General features: G+C 37.0%; 1 protein-coding gene and 1 non-coding gene across 4 annotated transcripts in view; both read left to right on the forward strand.

Annotated features, from left to right (window-relative positions):
- TGS1 (trimethylguanosine synthase 1) overlaps nt 1-15798 on the forward strand; it is a 56515-nt gene that overhangs the window by 29259 nt on the left and 11458 nt on the right. For 2 of the 3 annotated variants that reach the window (XM_058275541.1, XM_058275542.2), the window contains exons 8-12: nt 389-695; nt 3720-3875; nt 5217-5360; nt 10034-10250; nt 10901-10979. In XM_058275541.1, coding sequence (XP_058131524.1) covers nt 389-695; nt 3720-3875; nt 5217-5360; nt 10034-10250; nt 10901-10979 — 903 coding nt within the window. The remainder of the gene's footprint in view (nt 1-388; nt 696-3719; nt 3876-5216; nt 5361-10033; nt 10251-10900; nt 10980-15798) is intronic. The other variant, XM_058275543.2, reaches the window with a different exon arrangement.
- LOC111762058 (U4 spliceosomal RNA) lies at nt 7321-7461 on the forward strand. Its single transcript, XR_002795271.1, has one exon. It is a non-coding gene; the product is annotated as a U4 spliceosomal RNA (small nuclear RNA).

Below are 15798 nucleotides of genomic sequence, written 5' to 3' on the forward strand. Positions count from 1 at the left end.
TCTGTGTAATTTGAAAAATTAAAACTAATGATTCAACAGTAGTTGGAACATTTGTAATAGTAGTATCTCACAGCATAATTATATTGTTAAGGGCCTTTATGGAATGCTACTGGGGACATTTCAGCCTTGTCCTCTTTGTTAATTGTTAACAGGAAGGTCATAGTCTTGTGTTCAATCTGATGCATTTGTCCTTTTTAAAAAAAATTTAATTAAGGTCATAGTATGTTCAGAAAATAAATTGCAATTAACTCAAAATTATTTACTCGCATTAGCTTGTATGATGCAGTGTACTTATCAGAGCTGATAAATATTAATTACGCCACAGCTTGGCAGTCAGTTCACAAAGGGTAAAACATATGAAACTAACTCCTGCATCTTAAAATTCCAGGTAGAAAAATTCCTTAAATGGGTTAATGAACCAATGGATGAAGAAGCATCACAGGAGTCCTTTTCACACAATAATGTGCAAGACACTAGTACAAGCAGTGATTCAGAAGAGCAAGAAGTGTCTGTTAAAAACAGTGATGACCCACTTGAGAGGAGTAACCCAGAACCTGAGACGTGTCATTCCGTATATGCAGCTGGTGAGTGTGAAACAGAAAAAGATAAAGAAGACAACATAGCACCAGCTATTACAGAAAAGCAAGATTGTGTGACCCAGGATATAGCTGACTCTCTTGAGATAGAAACAGAAGGTAAGAGTAAATATACCTCAACTTGTCCATGGATTTCAATAAATACATTTTTTCTTTAAAATGTTTTTCTCTAGTTTTCACATTTGAGTGATCTATACCTAAGAATTCACTGCTTCACTGCTTATTTATTTTTAAGTTGAAAGAAAGCATATTAAGTGTGAATGTGCTAATGGCTATGATCTGGCACCCAGAGCACTTTCTACTCTTGCTGATCAAGTGTAATAAAGTGACAAGTAGCATGGGGAACTACATTTGAGAATCACCTTTTTGCCATTGCAGTTGTTCTCTACTTCAGCCCTCTATTTTGTTGACTAAACATGGCCAAGTCCTATTAGACCCCTTGAAATTTGGTGTTGCCCTGATTTTCTTTTTAATAATTCTTTTTTATGACTTTTATTTTTAGTGTGGCTTTTTGTTTGTGTGTGGGAGGATTGTTTTTGGTAGCAGTGGTTTGTTGTTTTGATGGTGGATTGACATTAAAAGTATTCACACTTACCCTGGCTAGCTAACAGGGAGGTGAAGAAGGTCAACCACCACACCAGGGAGCCAAGAGTGCTTACAATTGCAAGTAGGAGAATTGCATCCATCATCCATGTGGAGTCTAAGCCCCCTCTCGATATAGAGGTGGAGTGAACATAACCATCCCAGGGTCCACAGGATGGAGGAATAGAGTATGGATTAGAGTGGACTGACTGATATTCTACTATGGAACTATTGTGATTATGGCCCACTGGGTGGACTGGGGGAGAGTGTAAACTACAATGTAAACCATTATCCATGTGGTGCAGCAGTGCTCCAAAATGTATTCACCAGATGCAGTGAATGCCCCATGATGATGATAGAGGTTGTTGAATTGGGAGGAGTGGGTTGAGGGAAGTTGGGGGTATATGGGGACCTCATTTTTTTTTTAATGTAACATTTAAAAAAATATAAAGAGAGGGAAAAAATAAATATCCCTTAAAAAAAGGTATTCATAGTAGTTGGCTCTAATGAATGGAGAATAGTAATATTTTCACTTTATGCTTTTTGTACTATTTCCATTTTTTTTTTACAGCAAATGTTCTTTTTTATTTTTTGAGCTCCCCCCCCCCCCCCCAGTTAGTTGTCTGCTCTCTGTCCATTAGCTGTGTGTTCTTCTGTGATCACTTCTATCCTTATCAGCGGCACCGAGAATCTGTGTTTCTTTTTGTTGCATCATCTTGTGTCAGCTCTCCATGTATGCAGCACCATTCTTGGGCAGGCTGCACTTCTTTCACGCTGGGCGGCCCTCCTTTCAGGCCGCACTCCTTGCGCATGGGGCTCCCCTACGCGGGGGACACCCCTGTGTGGCAGGGCACTCCTTGTGCGCATCAGCATTGCACATGGACCAGCTCCACACGGGTCAGGGAGGCCCAGGGTTTGAACTGCAGACCTCCCATGTGGTAGGCAGACTCCCTATCCATTGGGTCAAGTCCGCTTCCCAAATGTTCTTTTTTAATTATATTATAATTTTATTCAGTGGGACATTTAGATTTTCGTAAGGTAGAAACTTTCATTTGATACAGTGTTCAATTTTTTTTTTGATGAATTATTTCAGATTTGCCTTAATGAAAACAATTTTATTTCTTGTGGTCCTTCATAGTTTCTTTCTTAATTCAATATTGAGGAAAATACCTTATTTGAGTCTTGTTGTGTGTGTGTGTGGACCTGTGATCTTTGTATCACATACTTTGCCTTTCTAAGCGGAAAGGTAGTTATATTTCTTACCATCATTTTAACAACTGATGCTCATTAGCACTTGCAGATTTCTGAAATGCTTTGACATGCCTTATTCTCATTTATTCTGTAAAATAGCCCAGTGGATAGGTGGACTTATTCCCATTCTGTGACTAAGGATTTCCTCAGAGAAATGAAGAAACTTGCCCAATGTCACAAAGCCAGTAAGTGGCCCAGCTGGGACTCAGTGCCAAGTTCTCTAATTCCTAAATCCCATTTTCCACAGTAGACGGTACAGTGCTAGTCGTTCCCACCGGGGATAGTACCACCTTCTCAGGGGCATTTGGAAGACCTTGGTTGTTAGAGTGACCTGATGAATTCTGGCCTTTAGTACTCTGGGTTACTTAATGTTAAGTAATGCACAGGACGGTCTTGTACAACAAAGAATTGTTCCATTTGAAATGTCAGCATTCCCTCTGTTGAGAAACACTTTTATAATTGTTACTTCTCATCTCTCTGGGACTGAACTAATAAGAATTGCTTATGTAAGAAAGAGTATTGAAGAATGAATAGGATCCTTTCTCTGTGACACCTGTTCCGTTTTCTCAGCGGCCAAAATCTGGATCGTGTCTAGGGTCAGAGTATTGGTATGGCTGACAGCTGTAGCCTAATGAGTCCTTGGAAGAGTCTGTTTTAAAGAAGAAAAGGGAAATGTTAGGAGTTTTATCATTTCACCAACTAAAGCAAATATCTTGGCTAACAGAACTAGTAAGTTATATACCTATAATAATACTTTTTCCCCCCTCCTGAGATGGCTCCCTTGTCTTTCTGCTCATTGTTTCCACTTGTTGTCTGTGCTCATTGCTTGCTGTCTATGTCTGCTTGCTGTGTCTGCTCATTGTGTCTGCTCATCTTTAGGAGGCACCAGAAACCGAACCTAGGGCCTCCCATGTGGGAGACGGGCGCCCAACTGCTTGAGCCACAACCACTCCCTATAATAGTACTTTTATTTATCTTCTAAAAGTCCTGGAAGGTAAATAGGTAGGATACTCATTCATTCAATTCATTCATTCATTTATTCATTCCTTGGATTAAAGAGCCAGGCTTACTTCTCCAGGCTCACAGATCTGATAAGTAGCAAAATGGAGACTGTAATCTGAAGTCAGTGCTGGTCCCATTAGACCCTCCTGCTTCTCTGGGTTTGTCATTGCATGTTTGTTCTGGAGTCCAATCCAAAATTATTTATGTGACCATCCTGTTAGATAAATACACCTGTGACATTTCCCCTCCACAGTGATCGTCTGTATTCTCTGTATTCTTTCATTTTAGCAGAAACAAAGAAAAGGAAGAAGAAGAAGAAAAACAAGAACAAAAGGGTGAATGGTCTTCCTCCTGAGATAGCTGCTGTTCCTGAGTTGGCAAAGTACTGGGCCCAGAGATACAGGCTGTTTTCCCGTTTTGATGATGGGATTAAACTGGACAGAGGTTAAGTATATGTGTGATTTTAACTTTATTTTGAAATTATTTCAAATTTACAGAAAAGTTGCAAGAATAGTACAGAGAATTTTCATCTCTTTACCCAGTTCACCTGTTTTTAACATTTTGCCACATATGCTCTATCATTCTCTCTCTTTCTCTATGCATGTTTTTTTCCTGATCCATTTGAATGTAGGTTGATATATCATACCTTTAACACTTAAATCTTTACCATATATTTCCTGAGAACAAGGATATTGTCTTATGTAACAAAATAAAATTACCAAATTTAACATAGTTAGAAATTGTGGTCTATATTCCATATTCCAGTGTCCTCAGTTGTCCTATTTATGTCCTTTATAGCATTTTTTTATTTTTCCCACATAGGGTCATGTGTTGCCTTTAATTTTCATGTTGCTTTAGGTTCCTTTAATCTGGAATAGTTCCTCAGCCTTTTTGTCATGATATTGATATTTTTAAAGAACACTGGCCAGTTATTTTGTAGAATGGCTCACGATTTGGGTGTGTATATATATATATATATATATATTTTTTTTTTTTTTTTAAACTTCAGGTTCAGATTTAATCTGTTTTTGTAGCATTATAGGATAGACAGTAAAAGTCATTAATGGATGTGTTAAATAAATAGACCATTTTATGATGAAATACCTAGTGCAGAAAGCTGTAATTTAATGAATTAACACTGGAAACTTTGAATTCTGACTTGAGTGTTCCTGCTCTGACCTTGAACTTACTTAACCATCTTGCAGGCTTATACGCACATTCATGTTTGGGCTACCTAAAAAATTGTCTTGATAAGCTATCAAAATTAGGAGGTCTTGAGCCATGGTGGAAAGTATGTAGAAGTTTTCTAGGAGAAATAAGACTGGAAAAGAGCTTTCAGTTCCACAAAAGGAATTGATATTTTAATTTCTATGGTAGTGAAGAGCCATTTAATATTTTGGTATGGAAAGGGAACTGGAAAATTGGCTCATCATTTTGCTCAGACAAATATCTTTCTGAAAAATGTAAATTTGTAGGGAGAGGTGGAAGGTAATGTCTTCTATCCCCTGGAACAACCACAGAACTTCATTTCTGAAAATAATGAGGAATCTGCTTTTCCTCCTTTACTTCTGCTGCTCTGAGGCCTTTTGCTATCAGCTCTTTGCTTTTTTCTGACCCTTAAGAAATGTCAGACTTTTGCCAAAGGGTCCCAGTACATTATAATTGTATAATTTTTTGAAAAGAGAAATTTAAGTTTTTTAAAAGCATGTAATAAGTAGTAATATTAACTATGTTTATGCTTGGCTTGGTTTCTTGAAATTGAATAGAAATGCTCTTTCTTCTTAGAGGGCTGGTTTTCAGTTACACCCGAGAAGATAGCTGAACACATTGCTGGCCGTGTCAGCCAGTCCTTCAAATGTGACATTGTGGTGGATGCGTTCTGTGGAGTTGGAGGAAATGCCATTCAGTTTGCCTTAGCGGGAAAGAGAGGTAAATTAGCCATTAATAGAAAAGAGCTATTTTACTGTCTGTCATTCAGCAAATGTTTCACTTTACCTCAGCCTATGTTTGCTATTATTAATAATTTAATCCCAGTAGCAGATACTGCTGTAAGTGCTTTGCATGTATTAACTTTTTAATCCTCATCCATCCTGGGAAGTATGTTTTTGACTAGCCCCATTTTACAGATAAACTGAGATGTAAAGAGATTAAATAGCTTGCCCAAGATCATACAGACTCAGTTGCCAGCTGGTGATGCCATTCTGTAAAGCCAAAAATACTGATATGGGAGACTATTCTATAAAAAGGGAGTCCTAGCATTGTTATTCATTACCTTTATGACTTTGGACATCATGAAACCTTAATTTGCCTCTTGAAAAAGGAGTCATTGAATTGAGATAACTTTTCTATTATCTTTCAGCTTTAATGTTGTGCAACTCTAAAACTCTTTTAAATATTACCCTGTCCTCATGGTTGTGTGACTTTAGAATCACATTTGCTCACCTTATCTAAGAGGTCAGGATGACTGTCTAGAGATGAGAAAGAACTTCTCTATTAATCGGTGTCTGCTGCCAAGTACCTAGTACCTGTGGAAAACATAAGAAATTGAACAATTTGTCCAAATTCTCATGGCTGAGAAGTGAAGTACTTTGCCAGTTCAGGTTTTTCTTCTTCTGATATTCCCACTCTTTCTAAATGCATTTAAACATGTCGTATAATGTGATATTTTAGAGACATCCATTATTAGCAAGTCATACTCTGAAGATGTTCACCTTTTTTTTTCAATATCTTCATATTCAGCATAGCAATGACAGTTTTCCATTTCAGCAGATTTCAACTGACTCATTAATTTATATAAATTGGTTAATGTTAGCTAGGAAGGTATGATTCTGAAAAGCATAATTTAAGGGCTAGAAAATGTTGAAGTGAAAACAGTGATAACAGAACAGTGTTGATGACCTCTATTTGATTATTCCTAAGTTCCAGGGCCTGGTATTAGCTAACTTGATTTGGTTTCCTAACTGCTTGTATAAAAGTTATTTTCATCTTTACCAGAATGGTAGATACCAGAGTTTCCTTGTTTCCCTTGAATTCACTTTTTGCCCTTGATAAGCCATTCCTATGAGCCCTAACAATCACGGATTAATTTATTGTCTAAAAAATTACTTTTCCTCAAAAGTTGTAAACTGTGTCTTCATTTTGACATTGTATCATGAGATGACAATTAGAATACTTAACCTCGCTATTGCTAAATGAAAACTTTTCCCAATTCTGTACCATGAGGACTTGAAATAGTCAGCATTGACAGTTTTTGACATTCTCTATGAAGGCTAAACAATTTCAATTTAAATAAAAAGACTCTTCCTTGACTTTTCCAAGTGGTAAAGCTGTAAGAAGTAGTAGGTAGGAGTGCTAATAGTTAAGTGAAGGGTCTATTTTGGGGATATGTCTTTTTCTGCCTTATAAACCAGGTTAGGTTCTTTAGTTGCATTTTTTGCTCCTTCTCTCTATTTGCTTTGCTAACTCTAATATTACCTATTCTGTCTTTGCCACATTAGCATTTGCGATTTTTCTCCCCTTCGGAAATTTCTCCATAAGGTTTTCACCTTCTGTTTCAGTACCCCTTCACCCAGCCACTCTGCCTTAACGCCTTCAGCTCACAGTCCCTAATTCATGCTCAGATAACATCTCAATTCCATCAACTCCCACTCTATGACGTCAGTCTGATTTGTGTAAGATACCCAGCATCCCAAGCAACTGTTCTCCCATTTCCAAAATCTGAATGTTCTATACAAGATTGATGCAAGAGCAAGAAATCTCCTATGAAGACAGTCGTTTAATATAACTGCTGCAGCGAGAATGTGACATATCCATGGGTATGGTAGTTCTCACCCTCACTGTAAAAAACGTTGTCATCCATGGGGAAGTGGATCGAGAAAGTTTGCATTTTAGCTTTGTGCAGTGGCATTACTGTAGCCAATGAAGTTTATCCAAGCCATGATTATTACTAGTTGAAAATTTTTCCCAATATCCTGCTATGATGACTTGAAATAAAGCCCACTTTGGCAATTTTTGACAGACTCTACAGAGCCTGAGTTTTTTTGTAGTTGAGAGGTAAGTGGTTATTAATGTTTTTCCCGATGGTATATGAAGAAGTAAAGTCTTACAACAGACATAAAAATAATTGTACTAGGTTGGTACTTAAAGTAACTAAGGTTTAGGTATGTTAAAACCATAACGAGCTTTTTATGACTGAATTTAAAGTAAATTTAATATCCTTGTTCTAGAAAACTTCATGAAAATTTTGTGTCAAAGGACTAAAGTGTGCTACTTGCTTTCAAATGTTCAGTGAAAGGGTAGATAAGAATGATTAAGGTAAAGGTGGTAAAATGTTAAAAATGGTAGATGTAGGTATGAGGCAGTATGTAGTTTTCTGTGTAGGGCCTTTTTTTTTTAACTACTGTAATTTTGACAGTATTTCAAAATAAAAAGTTAAAAATTAAAAAATAAATACCTTCTGATAAAGCAGAAATTTCTCAAAATATTTATGGAAAGTCGTTGCCAAGGCTTTCCGTAGCCTGGTGTGCATTTGGTAAATTAGGAAGATTCCTAATAGGCATCATGGGCTAAAGGGAGACTTCTACCAGTAGCCCCATAGGGTCTTCTAATCGCAGACTATTAAAGGTTGCTAGCCTGAGGCGACAGCTAACAGCCCTGTGCACTTTCCCAGTGCTGCTAAGGTCTGGCTTATGCCTGTGGAACTGGAAACTCACTAACTCTCCAGTATGTTCAGTGTCGTTTCCGGTGACCTTCTCCCCAAACCAGAAGCAGAACTCTAAGAGTGCTATTAATATAAGCTCTCCCTCCTGTGGTTGAGTTGACACATGATGGTAGGAAATTCACAACAGTTACAGTATAATTGTGCACATATATATATACACACACACACACACATCCACATACATAATTATACTTTATTATAAATATATGAGAAAATGACATTATCTATAATTGACGTTATCCCTTTGTGCCAGATTTATGTCCACCCAGATAGTTGTTCTCTATGCTATACTGCACTTTTTAGGGAATCTGTAGTTTTCCTTTTTTTTGTTGTTGTTAGAGATCTTTTCTTCCCCCTATGTACTTCAGTAGTTCATACTCTGTCCTGCCCAAAGAACTTTCTGAAAATGATCTAAATCTGTGCTGTCCATAATTATAGCCACTAGCCACATGTATCTATTGAGCACTTAAGATGTAGCTAGTGGCTGGGAATTTATACTTTTAATATCATTTCATTTTAATCAGTTTCAGTTTAATAGTCATCCGTGGCTAGTGGCTACCATTGTTGATCAGTGCAGTTTATGCAGTGTCACCAGATATTTGTCAGCATTTAATTCCTTAATATAAATGTGATAGGCTGAATGCTTACATTCTATAAAGTCTGTAAACAAAACTTGCCTCCAAGAAGTACAGATGAGAACATGAGAATTAACTGGATAGACTTGATGTTAAAAATTTGTTTTGAATTTCTGGTGTTGTCAGCACATCTGTACATCTGTCTCTAAACTATAAATGTAGCAGATTGAGTAGCTGACAAGATCTTTTCTCTTGAAGATGTGAATGTGAATTTATTTAGAACAGGAAAAATCAGCATTATAAGTCCATGATTTTGCAACGTATAATTGGTGCTTGTGTTTATTGTCCAAGTGATTTATTTAGCATGTTATTTCCCAAGTGTTAACATATTTCAAAACTAAAAATTTCTGGAAAACAATTCCATTTCCATGACAACCTTAGCCCTTCCAAATATAAAACTTTGCCATTAACACAGTGGTGTACATACAGGTACACTTGAGTAATGTAAAGAAAGACATGTGAGCTAAAATTAACTTTATGTTTGCATTACTTTCTATGAAATTGCAATAAATTAAATGAAAGCCATTCAGTGAAAACATAATATTGTCTGTTCTTTCTACCTGTAATGTCTTGTTAAACAGCAGCATCAGATGTTTTTGCATTCTTCCTCGTAACTTGGCTATATAGGTTTGTAAAAATGTGTTCTATTTTGATTTTCTCTAGAAGTTATCAGGTTTATTTTTTGTTAGGAGTTGTCACATTTTGAGAAAATTTGGCTTTTCTGAAATCAGCTTTAGAGACTTTACTTGCAGTTGGGAACCTTCTCGAAGGTCTGCAACTCAGGCTTTATGTAGCATGCATAAAGCACAATGCTGACCACACTTTTGGCACTCAGTAGATACTGCATGATAGACTGACCTGTGGTTTCCATGGGCAGCATTAGCTTAGCAAATTCAGGCTGACGTGTGCCAGGCAAAATTGTGCTCGAATGGATAAAATTTTACTGAAAGAACAATTGCTCCTTGCTTTGGTAAAGCCAGCTGAGTGAGACAGCTTTGAAAGCCAGGTCCTTCTATCATTATTTCTTGGTACAACAATTCTTCATAGTCTGCAAATAAATCTTCATAATTTGGATGAAAAATAACTTCACACTGAAGTCTATAGTGCTGGTGTATGTTGTCAAATATCTTAATAGACGTAAAACTCCCCCTAGTCTTTAAGAAAGGTTATTATTGTACAGAAGATGAATTATCTTATAAAACTAACAATCAGTGTCATTTGACTCATTTTTCCTTTTCCATTTTTAGTGATTGCCATTGATATTGATCCTGTTAAGATTGATCTTGCTCGCAATAATGCAGAAGTTTATGGGATAGCTGATAAGATAGAGTTCATCTGTGGAGATTTCCTGCTGCTGGCTTCTCATTTAAAGGCAGATGTTGTCTTCCTCAGCCCTCCTTGGGGAGGACCAGACTACGCCACTGCAGAGACCTTTGACATTAGGACAATGATGTCTCCCGATGGATATCCTTTGAAAGTCCTAAGAGTTTATACTCAGTGGTTGTAGAGAGGGTGGGGTGTGTGTGGGAGTGGTATAATTAGAGAAATTTGTGAAGAAGGGAGGTGTTTTCTAATAGCCATTTGATAGACTCCAGTTCATTTTTGTGTATCTTTGAATTTTTCCTGTTACTCTTCCAAGATACTGAAGCAAACCATTATTCCGTGACAAATAGCATTTATTTGTCCCTTTCTTTACTCCTACTCGCCAGAGGTATTATTTGTTTGACTCCTAACAGGAAATGATTTCTAAATTGCTACTTAAGTCTTAGAATATAGACTGTAATGGCAAGAGTTGTCTTTGTTCTTTAGAGGAAAGAGTTGGATATTATATACTCTTGTTCCTTCTATTTTCACATTATTTCTGACTCTTGGTTGCCTACCACCAGGATAATAGATTAAATACGCTTAATTTATAATCTCTGACTTACAGGGACAGTATGCTGTTGAATTACAAAATCTGCTACTTAATTCTTTTAGGTTCCATTAGAGGACTTAAACTTGTACCTTATTGCAACATATCAAAATACATTTGGATTATGATATAAGTAAAGAACATGGCTCTCTGATCACAAATTAATTGCTATTATTGTTACTTCTCCTTAACTGCTCTCCACCTTTGAAATTTTCAGGCTTTCTCAGAAGATCACTAATAATATCGTTTATTTTCTTCCAAGAAACGCTGATGTTGACCAGGTAAGCCATTACTGAAGAACCTCTATGATCCTCCAGCTCAACTATTACAACAAATCGTCAGAAAATGATACAAAGCATTTCCTTATCTGAGAACTTGTTTATGAGAAGTCCCTGGCTTGTTGACTATTATTAGAAAATTCTAAGTGTCCAGCAGTTAGATCCATGGCTGTTTCATTGTCATCTCCACAGCTCCTGGCACACATATACATTAACAGAGCACTGTAGGTTTTAAAAGGAAGATTGAGTGCTACATAATCAAAGAGGCCAAGAATAATCCTTACTGAAACTTACCTTAAAAATAGTGATTTTAGGTGTTTCTGAAGAGTAGACTGAACAGAGAAATAGAAACTGATGATGAACTTTGACTTGAGCCAGCAACATTTAAACTATGTTAATTCTCTATAATTGATTAATATCCAAAATGTCCTTATTCACTTATTACCGTAAACATTTATTTCAGTCACATTTTTCCCTCCTAAAATTGAATCTGGTATAATGATTGGCTCATGCAGATTTGATGATTATTTGGAGCTTTTGTTGCTTATTCTACAAACGTGTTGTTATATATCTGCTTTATGCTGAGCACTCTAGTAAAACTCTTTTGTCTTTCTTGTTCTAAATTTTGTGATAATGTTGCTAGGTATGAGTTTTTCCTTGTCTCCTGTGTACTCTGAAAACTGGCCCTATCATTCCAAAGTTTGTCATCTTTTTCTACTCAGGAGAATTTATCTCCATTATTTCTTCACCTATGTTCTCCTTTTTCTGGGACATCTGTTATGTGGCTGTCAGTCCTCCTTATCTTTACTCTCTGGGTATTTGGCCCTTCATTTTCCCTTCTAGGGATTACCTCAAGCTAGTCTTCCATCTATTATTGGTTGATCCCATCTAGCATGTTTTTTATTTCAATTTTTCAGTTAATTATCTGCTTTGTCCATTGTTTTCTTCTTTCATATGCTAATAACGTATCTCTTGTATGTTAGGCAAATTTTAAATTCTTAATCTGTTCTATCTTTTCTGCATTTGATGTCATTTATAATCCAAAATGTTTTTCTTCCATGAAATACTCGTGACCCTCCTGTGTCTTGTTTTCCCCAGGGATTTGTTTTCCTATGGGGTTATCACCTCTTCTTAGGTGATGCATAAGGAGGAAGGCCAGGCCAAGTTCAGTGGTTGTCAACCCTGGCTGCACTGTAGACTCAGTCAAATGGGAGACTTGAAAGAACTGTGGCTATCCAGCCCCATCCAAGAGATTGACCTTTTAGTTGTTAAAAGGTTCCTGGGTCATTTCTACTGTACAGCCTGGGCTGAGAACCACTGTCCTAGTCTGTGTCAGCCAAGGATGCCTGGCAAGGACAGGATGGGTGAGTTCTGGATTGCTGACCCAGGCCACAAGGTCACAGTCATTCTGTCACCTAACACCAGCTCAGGACCTCGCTCCCCTGAGAGAGGGGCTGGACAAATGCAGCTTTTAAAGGCTGTACTCCTTCTTAGCATATCATTCGCTAGTCTCCGGAGTTAGTGAGGGAGGAGTGAGAATTCTCTCAGCTTCTCACAAGCACAGGACTTCTTTCTAGACTGCCCTGGTTTTACTCCTGAATATAAACCAGAGCTCTCAGTCTCTTCCTGGGGAGGCAGCAGATGCTGTTTGTAAGGCAGTAGTAGGTAGGGAGGAACAAGAGCAGGATTTCAGGTTTTCCTTCTTCCAGGTCTTATCTTCTCACAATCACATTGCAGCCTACCCCAGGCCAAATCAGTACTTTCTAGCCCCTACACACACACCCACACACACATACACGCACCAATTCAAAGCATCCAGGGTCTCTCCACAGATTTCTCAGTGTTGTTGGGTTGTTGTTTTTTTAATATATATTGTTTGTTTTACTTTGATATTTTTCCCTGTAGTATCTTCAGAGATGATCTTGAGGGATTCAGCAGTGGAGCCAGTATGGGAATTAAAAAGGAAAAAAAAAGATATATCATAAGAATGCAACATTAGGAAAGGTAGAGATGAAATGCTCAGGCTTTCTCTTGACTGACATCAGGAAAGACTTCTGGGTGATGGCAACAAAGTAAAGGAGGATTTGATTATCAGAGGTTGAGAAAATGGCAGAACATTGTTGACATGGAAGTGGGAATATGTGGGTTATGTTCAGGTAATGGGCTGAATAAAACAGATATTAAGAGTCAGGCAGAGTCAAGTGTGCGTCTCAGCTCTGCTACTTCTTTGTTTTCTGTGGGTGGTTATTAACCTCATCGTGGTTGTGAGGAATAAGTGAATTATGTAGGTAAAGCCTTTATCACAGTACCTCTGACCCTCAGCAGAGTCTCATCCATTACTCAGAAGATCCTAGTATAAAGTTACTGTGGATAAATTAGTAGTAGTAGTAATATTGTTATTGTTAATATTAATTAACTTCGTTGATTTTGGGTCATGAGTATTCAACTCAAAAGCAACTGCTAATTCATATATGATTTAAGTGGGATTTTTCAAAGGTATGTCATGATTTTTCCTTCTCTAAGCAAGGAAAGGAATAAGTAATTAAAGCCAATGATACTGTAATAAAAAATGATCAGAAATAAAAAATAACCAATGGGTCACCTAAAGTATACTGGCATCTCTCACTGCAGAAATCTTCTGGTGTTCTACTAGCCAAACTGTCATGTGAAATCTCAAATTGCGGGCAGGTTGAGAAAGGTCTGCAGAATTCTTTTGTCTAATAACTGTATTATTTTCCCTTTTACTTGAACATGGAAAATTATGACTTTCAAAACCCTTTATACTTTCTTTGTTTTCCTTTTTGACATGTTTTATTGTAGTATGATGTAATACTGGTGGAATATAATGAATTCATTTTTAAAAAAAAAAAAGGAAAAAAAGTTACTGTGGAAAGAATTTAAACCTTAGTAAGATTTAAAGAGGGCCGATATGAAAAGGTGGCGTGTTTTCTCTAGATGAAACAATAGATACCTTTAATGTGTGTGAAATGATACAGTGATTTAAGTTAGGAATAAATATCCCATATAATACATTTCTCTTCCTCCTTCCAGAAACCAGACCCACTGGTTTCTCTTGAACTTTCTCACATGTCAATTAGTCAGACTTTCCTATTCTTGGTTTTTCTAGTCCTTAGAGCCCTGATTCTCAGCACTGGCTGTGCAGTAGAATCCATCTAGTGGCTTTTTAAAACTAGAGTCCATGGCCCACAAAGGAAGATTCTCTGGGTTATTTTCTGGGATAGGGCCCAAGCAAGAGCATTTTTTACAGCTCCCTAAGTGATTCTATGTGATTCCACAGCGGAGGTTCTCTGGGTTAAAAGAAGAATAAATGAAATTTAGTAATTATTTAAGTCTGAGCTCCTCCCTTACGAGTTAGAGAAATGAAATTAGATCTTGCTGCCTGTTGTGTATTTATGAACCATTGTGTCTAAATACTAGGCCTCCCAAAACTACATGTGCCAGATCAGCTATAAGAAAAAGGTGCTGTCCCCTTGCTTCATGCATTTTATACTGCTACTTTCGTGATTCAGAGCTGCTTTTTAGACTCCCAAATAAGGTTAAACATGTTGATTCCATAGTTTCTTTCATATGTAAATCTTATTCTCCATCACTAATCGCATAAGGCTGTATGACCTTTGCTGGCCTATATTTTATCCTTGTATTAAACATAGATGGGTTCATTTGGGTACGTGAATGACAGTGGGAAATTCACTGCTCAGCTAAAGGTACAGTGATTAATTTTGTTCTTTTTAAATTAACACTTGCCCAAGAGAAAGAGCTAACTTTTCTCTTTAACTTGTGGTGGTTTTGGTTCACATTTTAAAACGTCCAACCAAATTTAGGGTTTGTAGCTCATTCACGTTTTCTGCCTCTAGAGGGAGTAAGGACATCAGAGAATAATAAAAGTCAAAAAGGAAACTGGTGAGATTTTAAGTACATTATTTTGTTTGTTACTGTGTTTAGATTGAAGTACTGTGGGAAATCAACTTTTTATTTTTAAAACATAAAAACCATCCAATACATAGGGTTTTAAAAATGAAAAAGAGGCAATATTGCAAGACTGAGAGAGGTCCCAGAGTTACAGAGACGCACTTTTTTATTCATGTTAAATGTCTCAACAACCTGAACCTACAAATGGGTTAGGTTCCCAAAATTTATGAGTCTGCTGTCTGAAATTCAGGCTGCATTTTTCCCATAAAGGACAGTTCATTTCAAACCACAAAAGCCTAGACCTATAGAAGTTATGTATTAATAAACATAAAACTTAATTGACAAGTTATCTGAGAAAAAATAACTGGACATTCTCACGCAAGTCATTAGCACTTCCCATGCCTTTCAGTAGGCTTTTGTATGCATAGTGCATTGTACAGGAAAACCTGAAATAAACATAGAATGGCAGAGCATGCCCCAAAAGGCTTAGGTACCTTCTCTGAATACTGAACATCCCTTAATTGCACAGCTTTTTTCCCCCTAATCAGTTTACTTTGAAAGTTTGGGGTTTTTTGGTTGAATAGGTCATAGGTTCACATCATTCAGAATTCAAAAGGTATTTCTGGGGAAAATCTACTGCCTCTATCTCTTAGGCACTCACTTTCCCATCTCCCAGGTAGCCAGTGTTACCAGTTTCTTAGCTATTCTTCTAGAGTCCTTTTATGCATAATAAGTGAATATAGATGTGCTTCTCTCCCCTTTTTTAACTCATACAACTTGTATTAAACCTTTTTTATTTAATAAAGTTTGAAGATCATCTTTTATCAGTATATGTAAAGAGCTTCCATGTTCATTCTTGAGGTGATCTGATATCCAGTTGGATGAATATGCC

This window comes from Dasypus novemcinctus, chromosome 14, assembly GCF_030445035.2.
Source record: "Dasypus novemcinctus isolate mDasNov1 chromosome 14, mDasNov1.1.hap2, whole genome shotgun sequence".
NCBI classification, from domain to species: domain Eukaryota; kingdom Metazoa; phylum Chordata; class Mammalia; order Cingulata; family Dasypodidae; genus Dasypus; species Dasypus novemcinctus.